Source organism: Lepus europaeus, chromosome 21 (genome assembly GCF_033115175.1).
Source record: "Lepus europaeus isolate LE1 chromosome 21, mLepTim1.pri, whole genome shotgun sequence".
NCBI lineage: Eukaryota > Metazoa > Chordata > Mammalia > Lagomorpha > Leporidae > Lepus > Lepus europaeus.
This window is the reverse complement of record NC_084847.1, coordinates 1498126-1524280: the sequence shown is the minus strand read 5'-3', so window position 1 is coordinate 1524280 and position 26155 is coordinate 1498126. Positions and strand designations below refer to the sequence as shown.

The following is a 26155-nucleotide window of genomic DNA, read 5'->3' as shown; positions in this document are numbered from 1 at the left end:
CCTGTCACTTCTCTCCCCAGGGCTGAGTCCCGCCCCGAGACAGGCCTAGCCCATTCCTGGGTGCTGGCTGAGCTGTGCCTGTGCGTCCTGAGGGGCCATCAGCTGGGATGTGCAGACCCTGCGCCCGCTCGCTGTGCCTCGCCTAGGGTAGGTGCGCGCCAGGTGGTGTCTGACTCTGCCTTCGCTTCAACAGGACAGATTGATGGCCAGGAGATCACTGCTACTGCCGTGCTGGCCCCCTGGCCCCGGCCGCCCCCTCGGCGGTTCAGTCCTCCCAGGAGAATGCTCCCACCGCCTCCTATGTGGCGCCGGTCACCCCCGCGGATGCGGAGAAGGTAATTCCATTCGGGCCTCTGGACTGTTTGATTGCGACCCTCGTGTGCCGCAGGGACAGGCCAGGCCAGTGCCGCTCTCACTCTGAGCAGTGGTGTGGCGGGACCTCCCCCAGAGACTTGTGGGTCCTGCGACCAGCTGTGGGCTGCTGCCTTTCTGAACTGAGAAGGGGGGTCCCTGGGCAGAGGCCACCGTCCCACCTTGCTGGCCCGCGGTGCCGAGCTGCAGCCTCTCCTGAGAGCCCCGGCTCATCCCAGCCCGAGGGAATCGCGGAGAGCAGAGCTCCGGAGAGAGGCCGGCTCGCCCCACAGGGCCTGTCCGGGCTGCTGCCAGTCTGACTTGTCTCCTCCTCCCACAGGTCTCGCTCCCCGAGGCGCAGGTCTCCCGTGCGCCGGCGATCCCGCTCTCCTGGCCGCCGCCGCCACAGGAGCCGCTCCAGCTCCAACTCTTCCCGATAAGCAGAGCCAGTGAAACTCGTGCCCCTGTAACTTATGTCCCATCCTCAGTTTTGTCGCTTTCCTTGCCGGAGAAGGATCGGTAGGAAAGGGAATTCCTCACTCAGGCAGGCTCAGAGGCCGCAGTGGAGACGTCTCTGCGGGTCTGCTCTGGCTACAGCCCTGCTGGGGTGGGGTTGTGCCCGGACAGACGCCCTCCAGTTCCCAAGCTGGACAGTCACCCGTTCCTGGTTCCCAAGAGTCCCTTCGGCAGGGACGAGCGAGGCTCCTGGTACAACGCAGCTCCGCCTGGGAGTGCACTGACCCTCCCACAGGTGGCCTGGGCCAGGCTGTAGCCTGCTCGCCCTTGCTGGGCACAGCTGTCCTACACCAGCTCCTGTTGGGCCGGAGGGTGGCCACGAGTGGCTCTGTTTCCCCATACTCATGCAGTAGCAGAGTAGAGCCCACCTGCAGGGTCGTCATGGAAACCCCCATTGGCCCTGCCACTCACGGTGGGCCTGCTGGTTACCTTGGCAACGTGTACATTGCTCTTTCGGCTTTTAGTGTACAGTCAGTACTATCAAATTCCTGTTTTGAGTTTTGTAACTTTGTAGTGTTTTAGATACCTGTTGTGTTTGTGCTTTGTTGTGTAGATGGGAGAACTGTGTTGAATAAACCCAGGTTAGAACGCAGACTGGTCTGGTCTCACTGCCTCATCCCTGCCCCTGGTCCCCACAGCAGCTTGCTGGGTGGCCTGTGGGGGCACCCAGGAGTCATTGGTGTGTCCACGGCCAGCATCTGGGAGCTTCGTACTCCACCTGACCAGAGACCAGAGTCTGCTCTGTGTGCACCTCAGAGATGGGTGTGCACCGCGGGGAGGCACTGGAACGGCTGGTAGTGCTGGTGGCTGGCGCTGACCGGCCTCGCTGCCCACTGCTCCCTCCTCGCCCTGCCTCGACACATGGCCAGTGCTGACGGCCTCGCCCCCTCACCCAGCCTCCACACGTGGCCAGCTCTGTTGTGCCCTGCGGGGTTTCCAGAGAGTTGGAAGCAGTAGGTGGTAATGAGCAGTGCCACCGCGGGTCTCCCATAGCCTGCCCCCCCCACCTCTGCCATGGACACGCTGGGTGGTCTGTTCTCAACCCCCAGGCCGTGCTGCCCACCGGACACCGGGCAGCCTCCCTCAGGCCTCCTGGGGTGTTTACAGCCCTGCAGGGAGCTCAGGGGCCTCCCTGGTCAGCATCCCCGGTGGTGGTCCTGCCCTAGGAGCAGGTGGACAAAGGGCCCACGCCCTGCACACCCCTCTTCCTCCTGGGGCTCCGCCTTACCGGGAGGGAGCTGGACCCCAAAGCCAGTGCCCCAGGCGGGGCCTCTGGGGAGGGGTTCAAGTGCACCGGCGGCGGCCGGGGGCGGGGCTGCGGGGGGAGGGGCGCCGAGCGAGGCCGCAAAGGGCGCGAGACCCAGGCACGGTCCGGCCAAGATGGCGCTGGCGGCGGGGACGCGCGGCCCTGTGCGCGCCCTGCTCCTCGCGGGTGCGGGGCCGGCGCCGGGGGGCGCGGGGCCGGGGGACCGGGGCCGACGGCCGGGGCTGACGCGCCTCCCTCCGCGTTCGCAGGAGCCGGGCTGGGGCGCCGGGCGGCCGGCGGCGGCGGCGGGGACGGCGCGCGGCGCTTCTCGAGCCAGCGGGTGCTGGTGGAGCCGGACCCGGCCGCAGGTGAGCGGGGCGCCGTGGGCTCGGCTCGGCGCCGGGGGCCGGGGGCGCGGGAGCCGCAGTCTGGACTCCTCGGGCGGCCCGCCGCGGCCCTGCGCCAGGCCGCGAGGCCCGGGTCGTGCGGTGTGCGCGCAGGCAGCCCGCAGGGCCCGGCAGACGGGGGGCGCGCGTGCTGCCGCGGCTGGTCCGTGGCCGAAGCCCCTTCCTGCGCGGCGCCCGCGGCGGGATCCGCCCCGGCACGGCCGAGTGCGGCGGCAGCGGCGGCTCCCGGGGCTCACGGGCAGGGGGCAGCCTCAGGCGGGGGCGAGGCTCGGAGCAGACCTTGTTTCCTGCTCTGAAGCCGGGTTTCGGCTCTGCTCGGCTTTGTCCTTGAAAGAACAGTGCGTCCTGCTCAGGTTCACCTTTCACCTCGTAACCTTTGCCCCGTGTGGCCCCTTCTGCCGCTGCCCGGTCAGCTTCCAGACTGTCCTGAGCCAGGTCGGGGAGCTTGCTTCCGGGACTTCTGACTTCTCGTTCAGCGGTTGTTAAATACGAGAGCTGGCTCCATTTCCCGAATGCCGGCCAGCAGCAGCCAGGGCTGGGCTGGGGCCGAAGCCCCACGAGTGGCAGGGACCCCACTCCCAGAGCCCCCAGCTCTGCCTGCGCGGGAGCTGGAGCGAGGTGGTGAGCCCAGAGGAGAGGCAGGCGTCCTTCGCTCCACGCCAGTCAGCCGCTCGATGGCTCCTTCCTGAGGGGTCTGCCCTGGGTGCACCTGTCGCCAGGTGCCAGTCTGCCCGTTTGCCGTCAGGTCTCAGCTCTGGCTCCCAGAGGAGGGTGTGTGGAGCAGGCAGAGACCACGGGGCCCACCAGGACAGGCGTCTCCGAGGCTGCACAGCGGGCGGGCGTGGGAGGCTGTTGGACTGCCGTCAGCGAGCTGAACCGTACTCGCCACCAAGGGTGGGCCTTGCACATTATTTTGGTTGAGATTTCTCTCCTGAAGAAATAAAGACCAGGGCCTACTCCCACGAGGACACAAGGGAAAGGACAGGGAGGAACTGACCGTGTCGACAAAGGACAGAGGGACGCGCACGGCAGACGGACCAGCTGGTCGGGACTGTGGGGACACTGCCAGCTGTCCCTGCAGAAGAGGCGGAATCACTGGCCCAGCCCCACGTGGGTGAGCCGCCTCGGCTGAGCCCGTGTGCATGGCTCGGAGTGGACGGTGAAGAGGGCTCCGCTGGGCCACAGACGGGCGTTAACTCTGAAACCTTCACTCCTAACGAACAGAACTCGCGGCAGGGCAGCCGCTCAGGGCCAGGCCAGGTGTCCAGCAGGTGGGCAGCTTGGTGGGCAGCCTGCAGGTGCGGGAGACCAGCAGCCGACGTCCTCGGCCACGGCATCTGAGCAAACCCTGCAGGGCGGCTTGGCTCCTGTGGCCGAGGACGGTGCCCGCCCTGGTGCCCGGGGCTGCTGGTGAGCATCACAGCCCACGTGAGGGCACCCTCCCGGCCTCTTCCGGCTCCTGGTGTCTTCTTACCTGTCCTTCACCTTGTGTAAGGACTCCAGGCATCACGGATCCCAGGCCACCTCATTTATGTCTTTTTAAATGAATTTCTCGGCTAGTTTAGCCACAGGAGTTCGCCTACTTCACACACACACACACACACACACACCCCCTTCCCATTTTGTCTGAGTGACAGATCTGTCTGCTGGTGTGTTCCCACAATGCTCACAGCATCTGGTGCTGAGCCGGGGGGAAGCCAAGAGCTGGGAACCCCGTCTGGTTCTCCCACACGGATGGCGGGAGGCCTGGGGACTTGGGCCACCAAGGCCACCTTCCAGGACGTGCGTTAGCAAGAATCTGGATCCAAAGCAGAGGCGGGACTCAAACCAGGCACCCTGAGCTGCAGGGCCCCGGCCCCTAGCAGCACCTGAACCATTGCAACCAATGCCTGCTGCTGATTGACAGGACCCTGTTTGCAAAGAAGGGGCGGGGCTGGGGCTTCGGCCCTGGTCTGACCTGGGCTCTTGCAGCCTCTGGGTTTTCTCTCAGTCTTGTCCCTCCGTCCACCGCCGCCATGGTTCCTGACTTCGCCTGGGTGTGAGGGCCGGTGCTCTGATGGCGCTGGGGGCGTGGCTGAACGTGGGCCTGGTCCTCTGTGCTGGGGGCTTAGGGGGCGCGTGAGGAAGCGGTGGAGCCTGTGGGAGGTTGTTTGGCTGATTTTGTGACTGACTCTGATGCTTTGTGCTCACTGGAGGGGGAAAAGGTGCTTGCTTTTCAGCATTAACCGGAGCTGGCCGTGTTTTAATCCCAAACCGGGTCATTCCCTGCCTGCCTCTGCGGGGGTCGGTGACGCACTGGACCCCACCCCCAGGTCAGCCACGCACTGGCCCCACCCCCAGGTCAGCCACGCACTGGTCCCCACCCCCCAGGTCAGCCATGCACTGGCCCCACCCCCAGGTCAGCCATGCTCTGGGTTCCCACCCCACACCCCCAGGTCAGCCACGCACTGGTCCCCACCCCCCAGGTCAGCCATGCACTGGCCCCACCCCCAGGTCAGCCACACACTGGTGTCCACCCCCAGGTCAGCCACGCACTGGCCCCACCCCCAGGTCAGCCATGCTCTGGGCCCCCACCCCACACCCCCCAGGTCAGCCATGCACTGGCCCCACCCCCAGGTCAGCCATGCACTGGGACCCCACCCCCAGGTCAGCCACGCACTGGTGTCCACCCCCAGGTCAGCCATGCACTGGGTTCCCACCCCCAGGTCAGCCACCCACTGGTCCCCACCCCCCAGGTCAGCCATGCACTGGGTTCCCACCCCCAGGTCAGCCACCCACTGGTCCCCACCCCCCAGGTCAGCCATGCACTGGCCCCACCCCCAGGTCAGCCATGCTCTGGGTTCCCACCCCACACCCCCAGGTCAGCCACGCACTGGTCCCCACCCCCCAGGTCAGCCATGCACTGGCCCCACCCCCAGGTCAGCCACACACTGGTGTCCACCCCCAGGTCAGCCACGCACTGGCCCCACCCCCAGGTCAGCCATGCTCTGGGCCCCCACCCCACACCCCCCAGGTCAGCCATGCACTGGCCCCACCCCCAGGTCAGCCATGCACTGGGACCCCACCCCCAGGTCAGCCACGCACTGGTGTCCACCCCCAGGTCAGCCATGCACTGGGTTCCCACCCCCAGGTCAGCCACCCACTGGTCCCCACCCCCCAGGTCAGCCATGCACTGGGTTCCCACCCCCAGGTCAGCCACCCACTGGTCCCCACCCCCCAGGTCAGCCATGCACTGGGTCCCCACCCCACACCCTCCAGGTCAGCCATGCACTGGCCCCACCCCCAGGTCAGCCACGCACTGGTCCCCACCCCCAGGTCAGCCATGCTCTGGGTTCCCACCCCCAGGTCAGCCACCCACTGGTCCCCACCCCCCAGGTCAGCCATGCTCTGGGTTCCCACCCCACACCCCCAGGTCAGCCATGCACTGGCCCCACCCCCAGGTCAGCCACCCACTGGTCCCCACCCCCCAGGTCAGCCATGCACTGGGTCCCCACCCCACATCCTCCAGGTCAGCCATGCTCTGGGCCCCCACCCCACACCCTCCAGGTTAGCCATGCACTGGCCCCACCCCCAGGTCAGCCACGCACTGGGCCCCACCCCCAGGTCAGCCATGCTCTGGGCCCCCACCCCCAGAGTCCGCAGCGGCTTCCGCCCCGGTCTCCCGGGTTCTCCTTGGCAGTGTCTCGCCTTCCCAGATCTCAGAGGAGACAGGTGCTCCCAGCAGGTTGCAGCAGGAACCAGTGGACAGGACGCGGGGCCTTGGGCTGCAGGCGGGGGCTCCCGTGAGGATGGGCTGGAAGCAGCCTGAGGCCCACGGACAGCCAGGGCCACGCCTGCCGCGGCTGCAGGGCCTGCACGCTGGGGTGAGGGGCGGGGCAGGCTCCTGCAGGGTCTGGGCCCCCAGCATTGTGGCGCAGCGGGTTAAGCCACCACCTGGGGGCGCCAGCATCCTGTGTGAGCGCTGGCTGCTCCACTGTGCATCCAGCTTCCGCTAATGGGCCTGGGAAAGCAGAGCAGGTGGCCCAAGGGCGTGGGCCCCTGCCATCCACGTGGGAGACCGGATTGAGCTCCTGTTTGTGTGTTTTTGGGTCATGTGTGTGACTTTTTAAAAAATATTTGAGGGGCCGGTGCTGTGGTGCAGTGGGTAAAGCCGCTGCCTGCAGTGCTGACATCCCATATGGGCGCCGGTTCGAGTCCCGGCTACTTCTCTTCCGATCCAGCTCTCTGCTGTGGCCTAGGGAGAGCAGGAGAAGATGGCCCAAGTCCTCGGGCCCCTGCACTCGCGTGGGAGACCCGGAAGAGGCTCCTGGCTTCGGATCGGCGCAGCTCGGCCATTGCGGCCAGTTGGGGAGTGAACCAGCAAAATGGAAGATCTGTCTCTGTCTGGCTCTCTGTTAACTCTGCCTTTCAAATAAATAAATATTTTGTGTGGTTTTTTTTTTTTTTTTTTGGACAGGCAGAGTGGACAGTGAGAGAGAGAGAGAGAAAAGTCTTCCTTTTCCATTGGTTCATCCCTTAATGGCCATTGCGGCCGGCGCACCGCGCTGATCCAAAGCCAGGAGCCAGGTGCTTCTCCTGGTCTCCCATGCGGGTGCAGGGCCCAAGCACTTGGGCCATCCTCCACTGCACTCCCGGGCCACAGCAGAGAGCTGGCCTGGAAGAGGGGCAACCGGGACAGAATCCGGCGCCCCGACCGGGACTAGAACCCGGTGTGCCAGCGCCGCAGGCAGAGAATTAGCCTAGTGAGCCACGGCACCGGCCTAAATAAATATTTTTTTTAAAATGTATTTGAAAGGCAGTTAGAGAGAGAGGAAGAGACAGAGAGAGATCTTCCATCTTCTGGTTCACTCCTCAAATGGCCAAAATGGCCAGAGCTGGGACAGACAGGAGCCAGGAGCCTCCTCCAGATCTCCCACGCGGGTGCAGGGCCCCAGCACTCCGGCCATTCTCCACTGCTTTTCCAGGCCATAGCAGAGAGCTGGATCAGAAGTGGAGCAGCCAGGACTCGAACCTACACCCACATGGGATGCCGGCACCACGGGCAGTGGCTTTACCCGCTGCGCCATAGCGCCGGCCTGTGTGTGTTTGTTTCTGACGGGGCAAGTGGTTGGCCTTGCGTGTCAGCTGTTGGGACGCCTGCGTCCGAGCCCAGCTGCAGCGGTGACGGCCCGGTCAAGTCCCAGCTGTTACGGGCGTGTGGGGAAGAGCAGGCGACGGCGGCCTCGTGTCCGTGTCTCCCTCGTCACTGCAGGACAGTGTGTGTGCGTGTTCACCCCGACTGCAGCGTCCCCGTGGGGGTGAGCGCCTCCTGCTGTGAGGCGGGGGCAGAGAGGCTGCCTGGGGCCCTCACATCCCGAGTGCGCTTAGGGACCTCGCTCTCTGTGGAGTCCGTCTGTGTCCAGGAACCTCACCTCTGAGCTGACAGCCTCGCAGCCAGGGCCGGCCCGGGACGTCGGCATCCCACAGCAGAGCGCCCGTGCGAGGAGCTGCTCCGTGCCTGGCAGGGCGGCAGGCGTGGCCCCTGCACCCACGCAGGAGACCAGGCTGGAGCTCCTGGCTCCCGGCATCGGCCTGGCCCGGCCCCGGCTGTGGCAGTCGTGCAGGGAGTGAGCCGGTGGTGGGAGAGCCGTCTCGCTGTCTGTCCCTCCCGTTCCTGTGCTGGCTGTGAGCCTCCTCTTCCTCGCGCTTCCACTTAGGGGTCGCCGTGATGAGATTCAAGAACCCCCCCGTGAACAGCCTCAGCCTGCAGTTCCTGACGGAGTTCGTCATCAGCCTGGAGAAGCTGGAGAATGACAAGGGCTTCCGGGGCGTCGTCCTCACCTCGGTGGGTGCCGGGCCCCGAGCACAGCGCGAGCCTGTCCCCACGCCGCCGTCACCCACGGCGCGAGCCTGTCCCCACGCCGCCGTCACCCACGGCGCGAGCCGGTCCCCACGCCGCCGTCACCCACGGCGCGAGCCTGTCCCCACGCCGCCGTCACCCACGGCGCGAGCCGGTCCCCATGCTGCCATCACCAGAGGCCCGCCGTGCCACCGTGCCCCGGAGGGCTCGTGCTCCCTGAGGCACACCTGTCCCCAGGCCACGCCCCCACCTCTGGTGGCCGTGATGTCCCTGTGGTCCTGGTGTGTCCCTCACAAGCACACTGTCCCACTGTGCGGCCTCCCTGATGACCTTCAGAGGCCGTGTGTGCACGCGAGGGCAGGCTCCACGGCGCGGGCGAGCGCCTGCACACCTGGCCCACAGCCCTGCTCTGGCCCGGTTCCTGCTTTGCCTTGCTGTCCTCGGGAGCTGGGATGTGGGGGCTTCTGCAGCCGACATGTGGCACGAGGAGGCCGCTGGTCTGTGTTCCCAAAGGGCCAGGGCTGCCGGAACGGCTCGGCAAAGTTGAGCATGAGAGTCAGCACGGCAGCAGCTGGATTTGGGGTGACTGCTGCTCCCCCCTCCACTGGGTGTTTTTAAGTCACAGAGCAGAGAGGGAGCCCATCAGGACGGGGAGTGGACAGCGGTGCCCCCTGCCCTCCCCTGTCCCACGCACGGGGAGCCCGCACAGCACACAGAGGGAACGGGGCCTTTGCCGCCTGCCCAGAAGCCCCGTGGCGGCCTACAGGACCCACGTGAGGGCTCTCCGCATGGCAGCCATGGAGCCATCTCTCGTGTGTCCTGGGAGTTTGTGCTGACCCCTGATGAGCATCACTGTCCTGGTGAAACCCTTCGCCCACCCACTGCTCCCTTGGTGTCCCTGGGAGCCGTGTTGGACCGGAGTCCTCGGAGCGTGCCCACCCCTCCTGGCCTGCACGGCCTGCAGCTTGCCCGAGCCTTTGGGGCGAAGTCAGCCCCGTAGCTGGCTCTGCCAGGCGTGCCCGCTGCGGCTGCGCTCCCCGGCTGGGTGTGCTCAGGTGCGCACAGAGCTGCTGCAGGCATCCCCGAGCAGTGCACCTGTCCGGCCCTGCCTGTTCTTTCCCCGCTTGGCTAGAAAGAATGTCCTAGGAAGTCGAGGGAGACGGGGGCCCCGGGGCCCCAGCTTGGGCTCCTGGGGGAGCACCTGTCACTCTGTGGCCCTGGCCCTAATGCTGCTGTGCCCTGTGCACCATGGTCTCCCTTGGCCCTAGTGGGGCGATGCCAGCCAGGAGGTGGGCCCTGATGGGTGCCTGACCCGGGCCACGCCCCTAGGACTGCCCCAGCGTCTTCTCGGCTGGCCTGGACCTGACGGAGATGTGCGGGAGGAACCCCGCCCACTACGCCGAGTACTGGAAGGCTGTGCAGGAGCTGTGGCTGCGGCTCTACCTGTCTAACCTGGTACTGGTCGCAGCCATCAACGTGAGTCCCCTCCCTGGGTGTCCTCCGTAGCTCACTGGGAGACGGCCCTGGTGGGTGGGGAGCGTGATTCTGCCCTGGGGAGGTCTCCAAGGGACGGGGACGTTTAGGGGGACTGCTGACGAGCAGGGCGGGTGGGAACAGGCCCCGGGGTCTCCCAGGGCTGGTGAGATGCCGTGCCAGGGAGTGAGTGCACAGCGGCTGCGTGTTTTGGAAGCCTCGCTGTGGCCAGGCAGGAGGAAGCAGGGCTGCCTGGGCCCGCCCCGCCCCCTCCCCTCGGGCCAGTGCAGGCGCAGACCTGCAGAGCAGGCTGCTCCTCCTGCAGGGAGCCTGCCCGGCCGGAGGCTGCCTGATGGCCCTCACCTGCGACTACCGCGTCATGGCGGACAACCCCAAGTACACCATCGGGCTGAACGAGACGCAGCTGGGCATCGTCGCCCCCTTCTGGTAAGGCCGGCTGCGCTCCTGCCGCGTGCTCCCGGGCTGCGCTGACCCTCCGGGGAGCCCAGGGCCCAGGTGAGCTGGTGTGTGTGTGTCCCAGGTTCAAAGACACCCTCGTGAACACCGTCGGGCACCGGGTCGCAGAGCAGGCCCTGCAGCTGGGGCTGCTGTTCCCGCCGGCGGAGGCCCTCAGGGTGGGGCTGGTGGACCGCGTGGTGCCCGAGGACCAGGTGCAGAGCACGGCTCTCTCGGTGATGGCCCAGTGGATGGCCATTCCAGGTGAGGGGCAGCCGCGGTCCCACGGCAGAGGGAGATGGCCCAGGACTGTCCCCAAGCCCGGGCCACACAGCGGGCAGCTTCCAGGCGCAGAAGCTGGTTCTCACAGCTGTGGCGGCCACGGCTCCAAAGGCAAGCTGTGGACAAGCCTCTGCCCGCCCCAGGCCCTGCCTCGTCCCCGTGTTAAAGGGAATGTTGTCAATAACACGATTCCCTAGAAACAGGATTCAAAAAGCGATGTCTGTAAGTAGCCTGTTTGTGGAGGCAGTGGGAGGCGGTGGGTCAGCTGACTCTGCCTGTCTTCTGGTCGCTGTCCTGGGTCTTCCACGCTGCCCCGAGTGGTGGGCGGGGCGGGCCCCCCGTCTCTGTGGCTGGGACCCAGGTGGACACCCCTTTCTTTAGAGCACGCGCGGCAGCTGACCAAGAGCCTGATGCGCAAGGCCACGGCGGACCACCTGCTCCGGCAGCGCGACGCCGACGTGCAGAACTTCGTCAGCTTCGTGTCCCGAGACTCCATCCAGAAGTCGCTGCACGCCTACTTGAAGAGGCTCAGACAGAAGAAGGGCTGAGCCGCCCTGGCCCCGAGCCGGCGCCCTGGCCCGAGGTTCTAAACAAGGTAGCTTTCGGTGTAAGAGGCCTCCAGTGCTTTATTTTGCTGACCTTAGCTAAGAGTTTCTGTTCCCTGTAGCCCAGCACCCCCCAACCCTCCACCCAGAGGAGGGCAGCATGGGGACGTGGGCAGCGTCGGCTGGACCTCGGCGATGTTATTGCCACTGTGGGGTGGACAGGGCCCGGATACGAGTACCCGAGGGTCCCCGCGGGAGTGGGCGTGCACGGCCCAGGGAGCTGGCCTGGGGCGTCGGCCCCCCGCTGTGCCGGCCATGCTTGGCTCACTTACACCTGTTAAGGAGGGCAGGCAGGCGGCCTCCCCCCGGCCCTGGGACAGGAGACACGCAGGCCAAGCCGTCCTTGAGGGGCTGGGTCCACGGGCATGCTGCACGGAGGCTGTGCCCTGGAGGGGACAGCCCTGAGAAAGGACACACAGGCCAGGAGCTGACCCGGCCGCAGCTGGCTTGTGTACTGAGCACCGCCGAGGGCCCCTCGCTGGCCCACACCCAGCTGGCCTCGCCCCACAGCCTCCCTGGGGGCCCTTCCTCGTGGTCTGAGTCTGCAGGTGGCCTGCCCCGGCCAGGCCTGCTGTCAGCGGGACTTGAGGGTCACCTCCACAGGAAAGTGGTCGCTGATGGCCAGAGCCTGGAGGGCGGGAGGGGTTGGTGCCTCAGGGGCCTTGGCAGAGCAGTCTGCCCTCCCCTGGGGCCCACAGAGGGATCGCCCCTGGGGGTCTGTGGCCATGAGCAGGAGTGGGGGGCGGGAGAGGCCAGTGAGCCCGGGGGCCCCTCCTGCGTGCCTGCCCCACAGGACGTACCTGGGTCTGGTCCAGGCCGAATTCCTCTTGGAAGTCATGCACGGCAGCCGACTGGGGCTTCAGGCTCCTGCGCAGGCGGGTGCCGCAGGCCACGATGCGGTCATAGGCACAGTCCGAGTTGCCCACGGTGGTGTCCGCGCTGTCCGGGATGAGCCACTTGAAGACCTCGCTGCTGCGCAGGCGGATGGAGGCCCAGTCCTGCGCCCGCACGTAGCTGCAGTCGGCGTTGAAGTCGCCCAGGAACAGCATGTCCTGCGGGCACCGGTTCTGAGTCTGCCCGCCCGGCAGGGCTCAGGCCCCCAGGGCCTGCCCACAGAGCCCGGGACCGAGGGACGGGGGGCTTACATCCGAGCCCCACTTGTCGATCACGTCCAGGTACACGTCATAGAGGGCGTCGATCTCGGCCACGGCCTGGTGCGGGGCGGCGTGCAGCGGGATCAGCACCAGCTCCCGGGCAGCTGCGGGGTGTAGGGTAGGAGCGTCAGCCTGACGCCGGGGCCTGGGGGCGGGGACCTGGGGCAGAGCCAGCCTCACCGGAGCCAGGGGCCGAGAACTTGACCACGAAAGGCTCACGGCTGAAGGCGTCCTCCGGGTCTGGGTACTGGTACGTGTCTACCACGGACACCACATCCTTCCTGGGAGCAGAGGAGGGCTGTCGCGCTGACCGGCCCCCTGCAGCCCAGCCCCCTGCCCGCAGCCCCTCACCTGTAGACAAACAGGTACATCTCCTTGTACTGGTCCCGGCCCAGCGGCTTGCTGCTCACAAAGCCGTACTCATGCTTGGACACGCTGCCGAGACACGGGCCAGGCCCCGTCAGGGCACCGAGCCGAGACCTGGGCTGGGGCGGGGGGGCGCGACGCGGAGCCCTGCCCACCGCACCTGTGGATCTGCTCCATGAGCGCGGACACGGCACTCAGGTCCGGGTCCCGCACCTCCTGCACCAGGGCCACGTCATACCCAGCCAGGATCTGGGGGAGGAGCCGGCAGGTGCGGGGTTACACACGGTCGGTCAAAACCTGCCCGCCCGCAGGGTGGCATCCTCATCCCATCCCGAAGCCACACCCACCGCCTCCGGCCTCACCTGGGCGATGACACTGCCGCAGGCCGGGTCCGACACTTTGCTGTCGCCAAAACTCTGGATGTTGAAGGCTCCGATGCGCAGAGCCGTGGCCCCGGCAGCTGCCAGCGCCCAGAGCAAAGCCAGCAGGGCCTGGGGCCCGGCCATGTCCTGGAGCAGACGGGCTAGGAGAGGGCGCGGCTCAGTGGGCTCGGCCTCCCGGTCTGCACTGGCTAGCCAGAATGCGTCCTCCCTGCACTCCACGGCCCTCTGCCCTCCTCACTGCTGGGAGCCAGGGCCCCAGGGGAAGCACCCTGTTTCTCTTCTATCCCAGCCAAGCCAGCCCTGCGGGACTCACCTGGTTTGCTGATGAGGCGGTGCCAGAGGCTCAGGGCTCCTGTCCCAGTGGGAGTCAGGCTTCTTGTCCGGGGCCTGTGTGTGGCGTAGCAGCTGCGGTATCAGAGCCCAGCTGGTATTTGAGGCCTTGGCCCTGGCACAGGGAGGGGCCAGCTGCCCTTGGTCCCACCCCTTCCATCAAGATGGTGCCGGGATTCCCGGCCCCCATTCCCAGGGAGAGCCCCAAGGGCAGGAGACAGGTCTGTCCTGAGCCAGCTCTGGTACCGAGTCTGGAGTAGAGGCTCAGCCATGCCCACAGGCCCTGTCCTCACCACCCGCCAGGGCCTGCTCCTTGAGCTGGGTCCCCTCCAGGGGACACGGGCAGAGAAATCAGGGAAGCCAGCATCTGCCGTGCTGCCCCCACCCGGTGCCCACCACTGAGAACGCGGACATAGACACTGAGGCTGGGAGCTCCCGGCCACGGCAGCCCCAGGACCCCCTTCCACCCAGCCCGGCAGGCCTGGGAAAGCTGGGGTCACAGCTCGGGCAGGGCAGCACAGGCTGCCTGTCGGCATGCCAGCGACGCCCACATGCCACCGAGGCGCCGCCAGGGCTGCGGGAGGCCCGGGGCAGAGTGGCCCAGGCAGGCAGGAGCTGCCGGCCCCAAGGTAGCCGCTGCAGTAACATCACAGGCCGCAGGGTTTCATGTTTTATTGTAAAGCAACAGAAAAACTATTTACACTGCTCCCCCGCGCCCAGGAGCCTGGCCTCTGGGCTGCCTTCTCTGCACCAGGCCAGGCAGGCAGGGACGGGCTCAGGGCCCACCCCAGCTCCAGCTCGGGAGGCGTGGTCCCGGGCTAGACCATGACCGTCTGCACCTCAGGGCCCACCACAGCTCCAGCTCGGGAGGCGCTGTCCCGGGCTAGACCATGACCGTCTGCACCGCAGGGCCCACCCCAGCTCCAGCTCGGGAGGCGCGGTCCCGGGCTAGACCATGACCGTCTGCACCGCAGGGCCCACCCCAGCTCCAGCTCGGGAGGCGCGGTCCCGGGCTAGACCATGACCGTCTGCACCTCAGGGCCCACCCCAGCTCCAGCTCGGGAGGCGCGGTCCCGGGCTAGACCATGACCGTCTGCACCTCAGGGCCCACCCCAGCTCCAGCTCGGGAGGCGCTGTCCCGGGCTAGACCATGACCGTCTGCACCTCAGGGCCCACCCCAGCTCCAGCTCGGGAGGCGCGGTCCCGGGCTAGACCATGACCGTCTGCACCGCAGGGCCCACCCCAGCTCCAGCTCGGGAGGCGCGGTCCCGGGCTAGACCATGACCGTCTGCACCTCAGGGCCCACCCCAGCTCCAGCTCGGGAGGCGCTGTCCCGGGCTAGACGATGACCGTCTGCACCTCGAGCTGGCCCTCTGGTGAGGCGATGACCAACTCGCCGCCGTGCTCCAGGATCTCGATGTCCTCCGAGGACACCATGGTCACAGTGGCCTGCTCCGAGCCGCCTGTACCCGTGCGTGCTGCAAGCACTGTGCCCTCGCTGATGGCCGAAGCCAGCGTCATGGCCACCTGTTCCGTCAGGCTCTCGGGGGTGGCGATGGTAATGGTGTCTGCCGCAGCCGCCTCGGGACCCAGCGCCGCCTCTTGGTCCATGGTCACGTTCTGCACGATGATCTGGTGCCCGGCGCTGGCCTGGTGCACGATCTGCTGTACCACTTTCATGATGTGGCTGTCCACCTGCAGGGGCCCAGCTCAGCAAGGGGCTGCCCGGGGAGCCCGGCCGCCCGCCCACCCGCCCTCGCCCGCCCTGCCCCGAACCTCTGTCTGGGTGCCCTCGATGATCTCCGTGGCTTCGCTGGTCTCTGCATCCCCTGCGGTGGCCTGTACAGAGACAAAGTTCAGCCGGGGCTGCCCCAAGCCCCGCCCAGCCCCTGGGCCCCACACCCACCTCAATGATGTACTCCTGGGTGTCAGCCACCACGGAGGAGAACTCCACCAGCACAGTGTGCGGGTCCTCAGCCAGGACGGCGGCGGCCGCGGCGGGGCTCTCCTCCGACACCAGCAGCTCCTCCACCTCCAGCAGGCAGCCCCCTGCAGCGAGCGGCTCAGTCAGGGCTCGGCAGCGCCCAGCCCTCCTCCTCCTCGCCCTTCCCGCCGCCGCCTGGCACCCGAACCTTTGGTGCGCAGGTGCCGGTTGAGCGTGCCGTGCTCCGCAAAGCCACGGCCACACTTGTAGCACTTGAAGGGCTTCTCGCCCGTGTGGTGCCGCACGTGCCGCACCAGAGAGCCCTTCTCCCGGAAGCCGCGGCTGCAGAACTGGCACACGTGCGGCTTCTCCTCCAGGTGTGTCCGGAAGTGCACCTGCTGGGCATTCTGTGGAGACCCAGTCAGTGCCGGCCGGCTGGGAAGAGGAGGAGGAAGGAGGGCGGCCGGGGGACGGGGGCTCGAGGGTGGGGGCTAGGCAGCAAGGCCAGAGGCCAGACGCCCACCTTGGTCTTGTAGCGCTTGCCGCACTCGGGACAGGGGTAGGGCCGCTCATCCGAGTGGACGCGCCGGTGGCCACGCACGTGGGCGATGGTCTTGTACAGCTTCCCACAGTCCCCGCAGCGGAAGCGGCGCTCGTGCACGTGCACCTCCTGGTGCTTCTTGAGCAGGTAGGCCTTGGGGAAGGCCTTGCCACACTGCACGCAGGTGAACGGCCTCGGCCCTGGGGCACACGTGCCGTCAGCCGGGTCTGTCACCCACAGGTCTGCCCCGCCGCCCGAGCCCCTGGTCACCTGCAGACCGCCCGCTGCCCAGGGCCTCCACCCACCTGCATGGCCCCTTTTGTGGGCTTCCAGGGTGGCTGCCGTCGGGAAGGTCTCGCTGCACTGAGGGCACGGGTGGGTCTTGGGCACAGCTGAGGCCTCGCTGGCCACCTGCTGGGGGAGCACAGGCAGGCCTGCAGTACCCAGTGCAGGCTGCACACGGGCCCCTGCCCTGGAGGGGCCATCTCTGGCTCCATCCTGTCAGTGGACAGAGCGGCTGGTGGCCCAGGCCAGCGTGGTGACCAGGCAGCCACGGTCCAGCCCCCCACCCCACCCTGAGTCCCACCGCGGCCGGAAGAACACAGGCAGCACAGGCACCTACTGTCCCTACTGTCTCCATCTGCTCCACCGCCAGCAGTGGCAGTTCCGAGGGGCCGTCTCCCAGGGGCTGTGGACTGGGCCTGGCAGGAGGGGCTGGGTCCAAGGGCCCCTCCTCCCCAGCGACCCGCTCCAGGACAATGCCCGAGTTCTGCATGGCCTGGTGCAGCAGGTTCTCCCGGCTGCCCTCGCCGGGACCGGGGAGCTCCTCAGGGCCCGGGGGCTGCAGGAGAGAAGGGACAGGGGCTGGCCGGGCAGCCTGGCCCACAGCACCCCCCACAAGGCAGCCCCATGCCAGACACGAGCCCCCTGGAGCCCCTCGGCCCCTGGGCGGAACCCAGCCCTGGCCTGCCCGACCCCCACCCCAGCTCACTGCCCCTCCCCTGCTCCTGGCAGCTCTTGCGCGAGCTTTCCACAGGGCAACCACGCGAGTGCCGCGTCTGTCACGGTCCTGCTGGAACCAGGGCCCCAGCTGAGGCCTGGCGCCGCCCCTGGAGGTTCCCGGCCTGCCCCTACCTCTGGGGCCAAGGCCTTCATGCCCAGGGGCAGCTCCTGCATCTGCACGTGGACTTCGTGGATGACGGTGCCCTTGGCGTCTGTCACCAGATGAATCACGGGCGACGTCTCCACGGGCTCCTCCGTCACCGAGGACGGTGCAGCCGTCCCCACGGTGGAGGCGCTGGACCCTGTGAGGCAGAGCTGAGTGAGGCCTGGCGGCGCGGCCCCGCTGTGCGCGGGAGCCCCGCAGCCGCCCCCGCACTGACCTGCAGGCGCGTCCTCCTTGCTGACCATGCTGAAGCGGATCTTCTCCGTGCACGGGGTCAGAGACTTGAGGTGCCGGGTCAGTGCGCCCGACTCCCGGAAGCTCTTCCCGCACTTAGCACACTTGTAGGGGCGCTCGTCTGTGGAGAGAACAGCCAGGTGACCAGGGGACGGCAGGCCTGGGAGCCTCTACCTCAGGGGCACGGGGACAGGGGGCCAGCCAGCCCGGCGCTGTGTGGTGCTGGCTCCGGGCCCCAGCCCGTTCACCTGTGTGGCGCCGGTGGTGCCGGATGAGCGAGCCCTTGGTCCGGAAGGAGGCCCCGCAGAGCTTGCACTCGTGGTCCTTGTGGCTGCTGTGGGTGACCATGTGGGCCTTGAGGATGCTGCCCTGCGGGGGAGGGGCAAAGCTCAGGGCGCCTCCCTGGCGGGAGCAGGCGAAAGGCCCAGCTGGCCCATGGCCCAGGGCTCACCGTCTTGAAGGTCTTGTGGCAGAGCACGCACACGTAGCGGCCATCCTTGTCCACCAGCAGTCTGACCTGGGCCTGCTCGCCCTCCCCAGCAAGCCTCAGCTCCTGAGGGCTCCGGCTGCCCGGGGCCGCCTCCGCCATCGCACTGTCCCCTGGCTCCGCCTCAGTAGCCACGATGACCTCTTTGATGTGCCCGCCACCTGCGGAGAGGCGTCCACGTGAGCCCGGATCTGCCAGGGGGACCCTGGGTCCTCTGCAGAGCCGGCCACGGCCAGGATGCATCTAGCACTCAGTAGATGCCCGGGAGGCCCCAAGGGACAGCGGACCTGCTCAGCCTCTCCACAACCCACTAGAAAGGGAGGGAGACACCCCTTGCAACCCCATGGAGCCAGGGCCCCCAGGATGAATGCAGCAGGGGCCCACCCTGAGCAGACACCCAGCCCCTGGATACCAAGAGGACAGGAGGCTCGAGGTGACAGTGCCCAGGCAGACGGGACAGGCCAGCTCAGCCCACTGCCATCTAGCCGGCTCGCTGCACTGGCTTCCACCAGTGCCAGAGAAAAAGCCCCGGGCTCGCCCACCGGCTGGGCGCCAGGGAGTGGGCAGGCGAGCAGGCTACATATGCGGGCCTGGGGGTGGACGCCCTCCATGGCCTGCACGGCCTGCACAGCCTGAGGGGAGGACACGAGGCTGTGGCCTCCCCCACGGCCTTCTGATCTGACACCGCACAGCGACGCCGGTAGCACCAGTCACGCTTTCTGCTATTAACGATGCCAAGTGGGAAACAGCTGGGAAGCCGCTTGGCAGCGCCCTCCCGGCTCAGCCGCGTTGTTTTGACATCCACGCTCCTCAGACAGGAGAGCAGCCGTGACTCAGAAGCAATTAAGAGCATCTCTGGCTGTGCCCGGCCGCCACACTCGACCTCCCAGGAGTGAGCTTCCCCAAGGATGGAGACCTGATAAAGGGGGCAGGGACCAGGGTGCGCGGCCCAGACAGGAAACAAGTCTGTCTCCAGGGAAGAGGCAAGAGGGCCTCGAGGCTGGTACCCGGCTGCCCCTCTGGCCAGCCGTGCCCAAGCCTGGCACAGCCACCTCCCCGCTCTCAGCACACCAGGCCAGCAGAAGTAGCAGCCTGGAGCCGGCTGAGCCGGCCAGCTGGCCCAGAACGGACTTGGGGTGCCCGGGAGAGCTCAAAGCAGGAAAATCTCAGGGCAAAAGCCAGAGGGTGCCCACAGAGGAACCCTGCAGCCCAGGGAGGGGCTGGGAGCTCCCGGACATCGGGGGTGGCCCCCGGGGCCTGGCTGGCCAGAGGGTGCCCACAGAGGAACCCTGCAGCCCAGGGAGGGGCTGGGAGCTCCCGGACATCGGGGGTGGGCCCCCAGGGCCTGGCTGGCCAGAGGGTGCCCAGAGGAACCCTGCAGCCCAGGGAGGGGCTGGGAGCTCCCGGACATCGGGGGTGGGCCCCCAGGGCCTGGCTGGCCAGAGGGTGCCCAGAGGAACCCTGCAGCCCAGGGAGGGGCTGGGAGCTCCCGGACATCGGGGGTGGGCCCCCAGGGCCTGGCTGGCCAGAGGGTGCCCAGAGGAACCCTGCAGCCCAGGGAGGGGCTGGGAGCTCCCGGACATCGGGGGTGGGCCCCGGGGCCCTGCAGCCCAGGGAGGGGCTGGGAGCTCCCAGACATCAGGGGTGGGCCCCCAGGGCCTGGCTGGCCAGAGGGTGCCCAGAGGAACCCTGCAGCCCAGGGAGGGGCTGGGAGCTCCCGGACATCGGGGGTGGGCCCCGGGGCCCTGCAGCCCAGGGAGGGGCTGGGAGCTCCCAGACATCAGGGGTGGGCCCCCAGGGCCTGGCTGGCCAGAGGGTGCCCACAGAGGAACCCTGCAGCCCAGGGAGGGGCTGGGAGCTCCCGGACATCGGGGGTGGGCCCCCAGGGCCTGGCTGGCCAGAGGGTGCCCAGAGGAACCCTGCAGCCCAGGGAGGGGCTGGGAGCTCCCGGACATCGGGGGTGGGCCCCCAGGGCCTGGCTGGCCAGAGGGTGCCCAGAGGAACCCTGCAGCCCAGGGAGGGGCTGGGAGCTCCCGGACATCGGGGGTGGGCCCCCAGGGCCTGGCTGGCCAGAGGGTGCCCAGAGGAACCCTGCAGCCCAGGGAGGGGCTGGGAGCTCCCGGACATCGGGGGTGGGCCCCCAGGGCCTGGCTGGCCAGAGGGTGCCCACAGAGGAACCCTGCAGCCCAGGGAGGGGCTGGGAGCTCCCGGACATCGGGGGTGGGCCCCGGGGCCCTGCAGCCCAGGGAGGGGCTGGGAGCTCCCGGACATCAGGGGTGGGCCCCCAGGGCCTGGCTGGCCAGAGGGTGCCCAGAGGAACCCTGCAGCCCAGGGAGGGGCTGGGAGCTCCCGGACATCGGGGGTGGGCCCCGGGGCCCTGCAGCCCAGGGAGGGGCTGGGAGCTCCCAGACATCAGGGGTGGGCCCCCAGGGCCTGGCTGGCCAGAGGGTGCCCAGAGGAACCCTGCAGCCCAGGGAGGGGCTGGGAGCTCCCGGACATCGGGGGTGGCCCCTGGGGCCTGGCTGGCCAGAGGGTGCCCAGAGGAACCCTGCAGCCCAGGGAGGGGCTGGGAGCTCCCGGACATCGGGGGTGGGCCCCCAGGGCCTGGCTGGCCAGAGGGTGGGACCTACAGACGCTGCCAGGACCCGGGGAACTCACTGTCCTAAACGACGCCACTTGCCCCAGAACCACATGCCACGTCTTGGCCAGCGCACGGCCTCACCTCCACAGACAACATTCCTGTCCTGGGACAGGCGGCACAGGTGCCTGCACACAGGCTCCCCTTCCCAAGCCCAAGGCTGGCCTCCACCCCCTCTTCCTGCCCAGTCATTCCCAGGGCTTCCCAAGGCCCAGTCCGACCTGTTGCCCAAACCTACTTCCTACCCACCTGCCTTGGCTCTGACCCATTCCCTTCCCAACTTCCTGCCACACCAGGCCCCGGCCAGCACCTGCACGCCCAGTCAGCTACCCTGCTGGCCCCCGGCCCCGCCCAGACCCCAGGCTGCTCTGCTCATGTGACCCCGTTAACGAGAGCTTGACTCAGTGCAGACCCCGCCACCTCTCCCCCGCTGTCCAGCACCTCCGGGAGGCTCAGCGGCGTCTTCCTGAGCTCATAAAAGCCCCGTGAGCAGCAGACAGTGGCCACCGCCCCCACGCCAGAACGAGGGAGCCGCCGGGAGGTAAGGGCCAAGTCAGGGCCAGCTGCAGCCGCCGTGGGACGCCCACCCTCCCAGCTGCTGGGGTGAGCGGGCCTGCTGGGGGTGCCCCGGATGGTGCTGCCGAAGGTGGGAAGCAGGAACCAGGGTTGACAGAGGTGGAAAAGATTCCGGGAGGAACAGACAGCCGGGGAGAGACCAACAGGAGGCAGCAACCCACTTGTGATCGCACACAAACGGGGTGTGCCCACAGGTGCCCAAGGGCCATCCAGCCACGGGGGACGCAGCGCAGAGTGCCTTGGTCCCTCCCCCTGCTCTCAGGAGAGTGGCGGGGTGGACAGCACAGGTCCCTCTCCCTGACCGCGGTGCCCCAGGGCTGCCCGGGGGCCACGCACGGACGCCACTGGCTTACCCACGAGGTCGGGTGCATGTCTGATGTCCCCTGCCAGGGACGCTGCCTCCACCACGATGTGGGCCACGGTGATGGGCTCCGCTGGGCCTGCCGCCGCTGGCACCACCTGCGGGAGGGGCAGGGAGGACACAGCTGCGGGCTCCTCTGGTGCACAGCAGTGCAGGGGGCAGCTGAGGGGGCGGGTGGGGCTCTCGTCGCCCCCAAGGACTACGGCACAGGGGCTCAGCACCATGGGCAAGACCCAGAGGGCCACACTGCTCGTGGGAGCCTGGGGAACCACGTGTGCAACACATGAGACAAAGCCACCATGAAGCCCTTGACCCAAGAGACCCTGAGACCCCAAGAGAGGAGGGGCCGTCCCCCAGCTGTGCAGGCTCAGGCAGAGGCTGCTGGGAGGCTGGGCCTCCCCAGGCGGCCAGCACAGAACAGCCCTTGGCGCTCAGTGGCACGGCGCCTGCCCTCTGTCTCCCACGCCAGCCGCAGGAGGGCAGGGCGGCGCTCACCTCCTGGCCCAGCAGCGCCGCGGTGGCAGGGGTGGCCGGCAGGGCCTCCGGGGGGGGCCGCTGGCATGCCTTCTGGATCTTGTGCTGCACGAAGTCCTCCAAGGCAGTGAACTCGGCCTGGCAGCGGCCACACCTGTGCACGTCGTCCTCATCTGCAACCACAGTGCTGTCAGCAGGGGCGGGGCCGGGGGCCGGGGCTGGGGGCTGGGGGCCGGGGCTGTCAGCAGGGGCGGGGCTGGGGGCCGGGGGCCGGGGCTAGAAGCGGGGCTGGGGGCTGTCAGCAGGGGCGGGGCTGGGGGCCGGGGGCTGGGGGCCGGGGCTGGGGGCCGGGGGCTGTCAGCAGGGGCGGGGCTGGGGGCCGGGGGCCGGGGGCCGGGGCTAGAAGCGGGGCTGGGGGCTGTCAGCAGGGGCGGGGCTGGGGGCCGGGGGCTGGGGGCCGGGGCTGGGGGCCGGGGCTAGAAGCGGGGCTGGGGGCTGGGGGCCGGGGCTGGGGGCCGGGGGCTGTCAGCAGGGGCGGGGCTGGGGGCTGGGGGCCGGGGGCCGGGGGCCGGGGCTAGAAGCGGGGCTGGGGGCTGTCAGCAGGGGCGGGGCTGGGGGCCGGGGGCTGGGGGCCGGGGCTGGGGGCCGGGGCTAGAAGCGGGGCTGGGGGCTGTCAGCAGGGGCGGGGCTGGGGGCCGGGGGCTGGGGGCCGGGGCTGTCAGCAGGGGCGGGGCTGGGGGCCGGGGGCCGGGGGCCGGGGCTAGAAGCGGGGCTGGGGGCTGTCAGCAGGGGCGGGGCTGGGGGCCGGGGGCCGGGGGCCGGGGCTGGGGGCCGGGGGCTGTCAGCAGGGGCGGGGCTGGGGGCCGGGGGCCGGGGGCCGGGGCTAGAAGCGGGGCTGGGGGCTGTCAGCAGGGGCGGGGCTGGGGGCCGGGGGCTGGGGGCCGGGGCTGGGGGCCGGGGCTAGAAGCGGGGCTGGGAGCCGGGGCTGGGGGCCGGGGGCTGTCAGCAGGGGCGGGGCTGGGGGCCGGGGGCCGGGGGCCGGGGCTAGAAGCGGGGCTGGGGGCTGTCAGCAGGGGCGGGGCTGGGGGCCGGGGGCTGGGGGCCGGGGCTGGGGGCCGGGGCTAGAAGCGGGGCTGGGGGCTGTCAGCAGGGGCGGGGCTGGGGGCCGGGGGCTGGGGGCCGGGGCTGTCAGCAGGGGCGGGGCTGGGGGCCGGGGCTAGAAGCGGGGCTGGGGGCTGGGGGCCGGGGCTGTCAGCAGGGGCTGGGGCTGGGGGCCGGGGGCAGACTGGCCCCATCCGGAGTGAGCAGCAGAGCTCCAGCCTGGCCCTCCCCAGGCTGCTGGGGGCCCTAACCTCAGGGGCAGCCCCTCCCTGGAGGTGTGCAGGACAAGGTCCGCCCCAGGGAGACCAGCACCCAGCAGGGCGGCCCTGACCTCAAGGAGGCTGCCAGGCCCAAAGCCCAACCTCAGAGGGGGAGAAACCCAGCGAGGGGCAGGGGCCGAGGGACCACAGCAGGAATGTGCCCTGGGGGGCCTCGCAAAGTGGGCCGGCCCAGACTATGACAAGGGATCTTGGCCAACACAGGGGTGGGGGGGGTGGGGGACAGCGGGTCCTGGTCTGCGACCACTATCTCTTTTTTTTTTTTTTTTTTTTAACAGGTAGAGTTATAGACAGTGAGAGAGAGAGACAGAACAGTCTTCTTTCTGTTGGTTCACTCCCCTAATGGCTGCTATGGCCGGGGCTGCACCAATCCGAAGCCAGGAGCCAGGTGCCTCCTCCTGGTCTCCCATGCGGGTGCAGGGCCCAAGCACTTGGGCCATCCTCCACTGCCCTCCCAGGCCACAGCAGAGAGCTAGACTGGAAGAGGAGCAACAGGGACAGAACCGGCGCCCTGACCGGGACTAGAACCCGGGGTGCCAGTGCCGCAGGCGGAGGATTAGCCTGGTGAGCCGCGGCGCCGGCATGAGCACTCTTCTTACCAGCTTGGGGCTTCACTGACGCCCCCGCCCCCCCGCTGACAGCACCCCTGCTCGTGCGTGGACGCCGAGGTGGGGCTCCCCGGAGGGGTCACCCCAGGGTCCTCACCAGCGCCAGCACCCTGGCTAACAGGGAGGACCACTTCCGTCCTCAACAATTGCTTCAGGTTCAAGGTCGGTCAACCCTGAGTGCTGGGGCTGGCTGATGCCCTGAGGTCAGGGTCAGTCCACACACGGCTGTGGGCGCGGGGGAAGCTGTCCCTCTGCTCCCTGCAGTCTGCCAGCTCTCTCCACCTCACAGTTCAGTCCCAGGTCAAGGTCAGGCCCGGGTCTGGTGCACGGAATGTTCGCTGCATTAATGAACAAGGGGCCAAACCACTGCTCTTACCCAAGGCCACCACGATGGTCCAGTCACAAACCACGCTCCGAGGGGCCCTCCCAGGCCGCTCCCTGCGTCTGACTGGTGCCCACGAGTTGCCATGGAAGGAGCCCCCACCCCAGAAGCAGGCACGCCCAGCCCAGCCCAGCCCACCCAGAGTCAGGCACCGCCCGTGTGGTACTGTCCCCCTGCAAGACGGAACAAGGGGTGAGGAAGAAACCACAGCGCCACGGGCCCTGTGGGGACCAGGAAGAGATGGCCCTCGGCCCATCACCACCAGGCTACAGCCGCCCAGGACACACAGGCAGCCGAGGCCAGTTCTCTGTCCCACAGCCGGCGGAGCCCCCAAGGAGCCCGCGGTGCACCCAGCGCAGCTTCCGGCACAGCACTGCACGCGCACAGTCCCACGGGGAGCCACAGGGCCCAGGCAGGAGCCACACAGCCTTGCTGCTGGGGGGGGGGGGTGACCCAACAAGGCCTGGGAAGTGCCACAAGGGGTTCGGCGCAGCAGTTACGGCGCCGCCCGGGGTGCCGGAGTCCAGGCCACACAGCCTCCTGCTGATGGGCTGGACGCCGTGTGCGAGGCCAGACGGAGCTCCCGGCTCCTGGCGTCCACCTGGTGCAGACCCGGCCGGGAGTTCATCACCGGATGGAAGACCCCTCCCTCCCTCTCTCCCTCTCTCTCTACTCCTCTCCCTCTCTCTCGGTCTCCCTCTCCCTCTGTCTCCCTCTCTCTCTCACTGTCACTCTGCCTTTCAAATAAGTAGTTTTTTTAAAAAAAGAATGTTTATTTTGGTGCCAAAAATCTTGAAATCCATACATATGCAGGGTCTTTAAAAAAAGCTCATGGAAAATACATATCAAAAAAACGAGGCATGAATTTCAGTTTTTTGCGCCAAAATAAACATCACTGAATTTCCAGGAACTCTGGGGCGTGGGACGTGCCCTCTCGGTGGGCTCGGGGCAGGCTGGTGCCGCCCCCGAGCGCAGGGACAGCGGCCCCCGGCCCGGTCCGAGCCCGGCCCAGGCAGGTGCGGGGCCGGCGGCTGCGGCGTCCGCCCGGGAGTGCCCGCCGCCGCGCCCGCAGGGGAGGCCGTGGGCGCCGGGAGGGCAGCGCCGGGCCCCGGGGGCCCGCGAGGGCCTGTCGCGTCCGCGGCTCCGGCCACCCGGGCCTCCGCCAGCGCAGGCTGAGCCGCCGCGCCCCGCCCTGCCAGCCCCGTTACCTTCCTCGCTGAAGGGCGCCGGAAGGCCGAGGAAGCCGCCGGGGGCCAAGGCCGCTGCCGCCGCCGCGACCCCGCCCTCGCCCGCTTCCCTCCCGGCTTCGGCCCGGGCTTCTGCCGTATGAGCGGCCGTCACCCGCACTGCCATCGCGCCCTCCATGTCGCAACGCGCCGCAGGAAGATGGCGGATTTACGACCGTGTCGTCATAACAACGGGCCGCTCCGAGGCCGGCGTGAGGGAGCGACCGGAGGCGAGCGGGCTTGACGGACAGGCTGAGGGGCGGGGCCTGGGCGGGGGCGTGGCCCGCAGAGAGCAGGGATAGAGCGGAACCAGGGCGAGGAGGGGCCGGGCTTGCGTGGGAGCGCATTGATAGGCTGAGGGGCGGGACCAGGGGAAGACCGCCCGAATGGGCGCGGCTTGGCGCGGCGGGGCGGGGCCAGAGCCTAGGAACTCGGGGCTGGGGTTACACCCGCGGAGGGTGCGCCCGGCTTCTGAGCCTGGAGAGAGGAGGGCAGGCGGGCCAGAGGGTCAGCTCGGGCCCGGGGTAGGGTGCTCGGCACCCCGTCATCCTCGGGGGGTCACACCGGGGAGGGCTCCTGGGCGGCTCCGTGTTTCTTAGCTGGAGTCGATCCACAGAGAGCTCACGGTCAGCACCCCTGGGCGCGCTCACAGAGCCCCGATGGCTTCCGAACGTTCTCGTCTTCCATCAGCCCACTCGCGGCTGTGCCCGGGCTGCGGGAGTCGCCTGCCGCTGGGCTCGTGCTCCTGGTCC

At 68.6% G+C, this 26155-nt stretch overlaps 4 protein-coding genes across 9 annotated transcripts in view; 2 read left to right on the top strand and 2 right to left on the bottom strand.

Annotated features, from left to right (window-relative positions):
• RNPS1 (RNA binding protein with serine rich domain 1) overlaps positions 1-1459 on the top strand; it is a 426882-nt gene extending 425423 nt beyond the window's left edge. For all 5 annotated transcript variants that reach the window (XM_062180750.1, XM_062180748.1, XM_062180749.1 and 2 more), the window contains 2 exons: positions 194-335; positions 692-1459. In XM_062180750.1, coding sequence (XP_062036734.1) covers positions 194-335; positions 692-791 — 242 coding nt within the window. In that variant the 3' untranslated portion in view covers positions 792-1459. The remainder of the gene's footprint in view (positions 1-193; positions 336-691) is intronic.
• A 775-nt stretch (positions 1460-2234) lies between these two features.
• On the top strand, positions 2235-11181 carry ECI1 (enoyl-CoA delta isomerase 1). The gene is made up of 7 exons (XM_062179740.1): positions 2235-2299; positions 2383-2481; positions 8217-8344; positions 9689-9835; positions 10158-10279; positions 10374-10552; positions 10952-11181. Exons 1-7 carry the CDS (start codon positions 2248-2250, stop codon positions 11116-11118), a joined length of 894 nt encoding a protein of 297 aa, XP_062035724.1. The 5' UTR covers positions 2235-2247; the 3' UTR covers positions 11119-11181.
• Positions 11081-13887, bottom strand: DNASE1L2 (deoxyribonuclease 1 like 2). Its single transcript, XM_062179739.1, is given in 8 exon segments — positions 11081-11803; positions 11976-12227; positions 12321-12488; positions 12490-12610; positions 12681-12764; positions 12856-12944; positions 13058-13218; positions 13392-13887. Coding segments are annotated over 7 exon segments (912 nt in total). The 5' UTR covers positions 13202-13218; positions 13392-13887; the 3' UTR covers positions 11081-11749.
• A 155-nt stretch (positions 13888-14042) lies between these two features.
• Positions 14043-25571, bottom strand: E4F1 (E4F transcription factor 1). Of its 2 annotated transcripts, none has more exons than XM_062179737.1 (14): positions 25386-25571; positions 21830-21981; positions 21327-21432; positions 17724-17920; positions 17521-17641; positions 17256-17393; positions 17008-17177; positions 16496-16714; positions 16179-16287; positions 15856-16073; positions 15541-15739; positions 15315-15457; positions 15185-15247; positions 14043-15103 (listed from the first exon to the last, which is right to left on the bottom strand). In XM_062179737.1, the coding sequence occupies exons 1-14, from the start codon at positions 25540-25542 to the stop codon at positions 14747-14749; spliced, it is 2349 nt and encodes a 782-aa protein (XP_062035721.1). In that variant the 5' UTR covers positions 25543-25571; the 3' UTR covers positions 14043-14746. The 2 variants fall into 2 exon arrangements, with proteins under 2 accessions (XP_062035721.1, XP_062035722.1); XM_062179738.1 differs by having other exon boundaries at positions 16179-16284.
• Positions 25572-26155: the final 584 nt, after the last annotated feature.

Bases quoted from the DNA above. Each gene is read 5' to 3' on its own strand.
- E4F1 (XM_062179737.1), bottom strand. From the start codon at position 25,542: ATGGAGGGCGCGATGGCAGTGCGGGTGACGGCCGCTCATACGGCAGAA. The intron at 21,982-25,385 runs GTAACGGGGCTG...CTGTGGTTGCAG, and splicing joins GGCGCCCTTCAGCGAGGAAG to ATGAGGACGACGTGCACAGG. The intron at 17,642-17,723 runs GTGAGCCCTGGG...CCTCCCCCGCAG, and splicing joins GCCACAAGACCTTCAAGACG to GGCAGCATCCTCAAGGCCCA.
- ECI1 (XM_062179740.1), top strand. From the start codon at position 2,248: ATGGCGCTGGCGGCGGGGACGCGCGGCCCTGTGCGCGCCCTGCTCCTC. The intron at 8,345-9,688 runs GTGGGTGCCGGG...CCACGCCCCTAG, and splicing joins GGGGCGTCGTCCTCACCTCG to GACTGCCCCAGCGTCTTCTC. The intron at 9,836-10,157 runs GTGAGTCCCCTC...CTCCTCCTGCAG, and splicing joins TACTGGTCGCAGCCATCAAC to GGAGCCTGCCCGGCCGGAGG.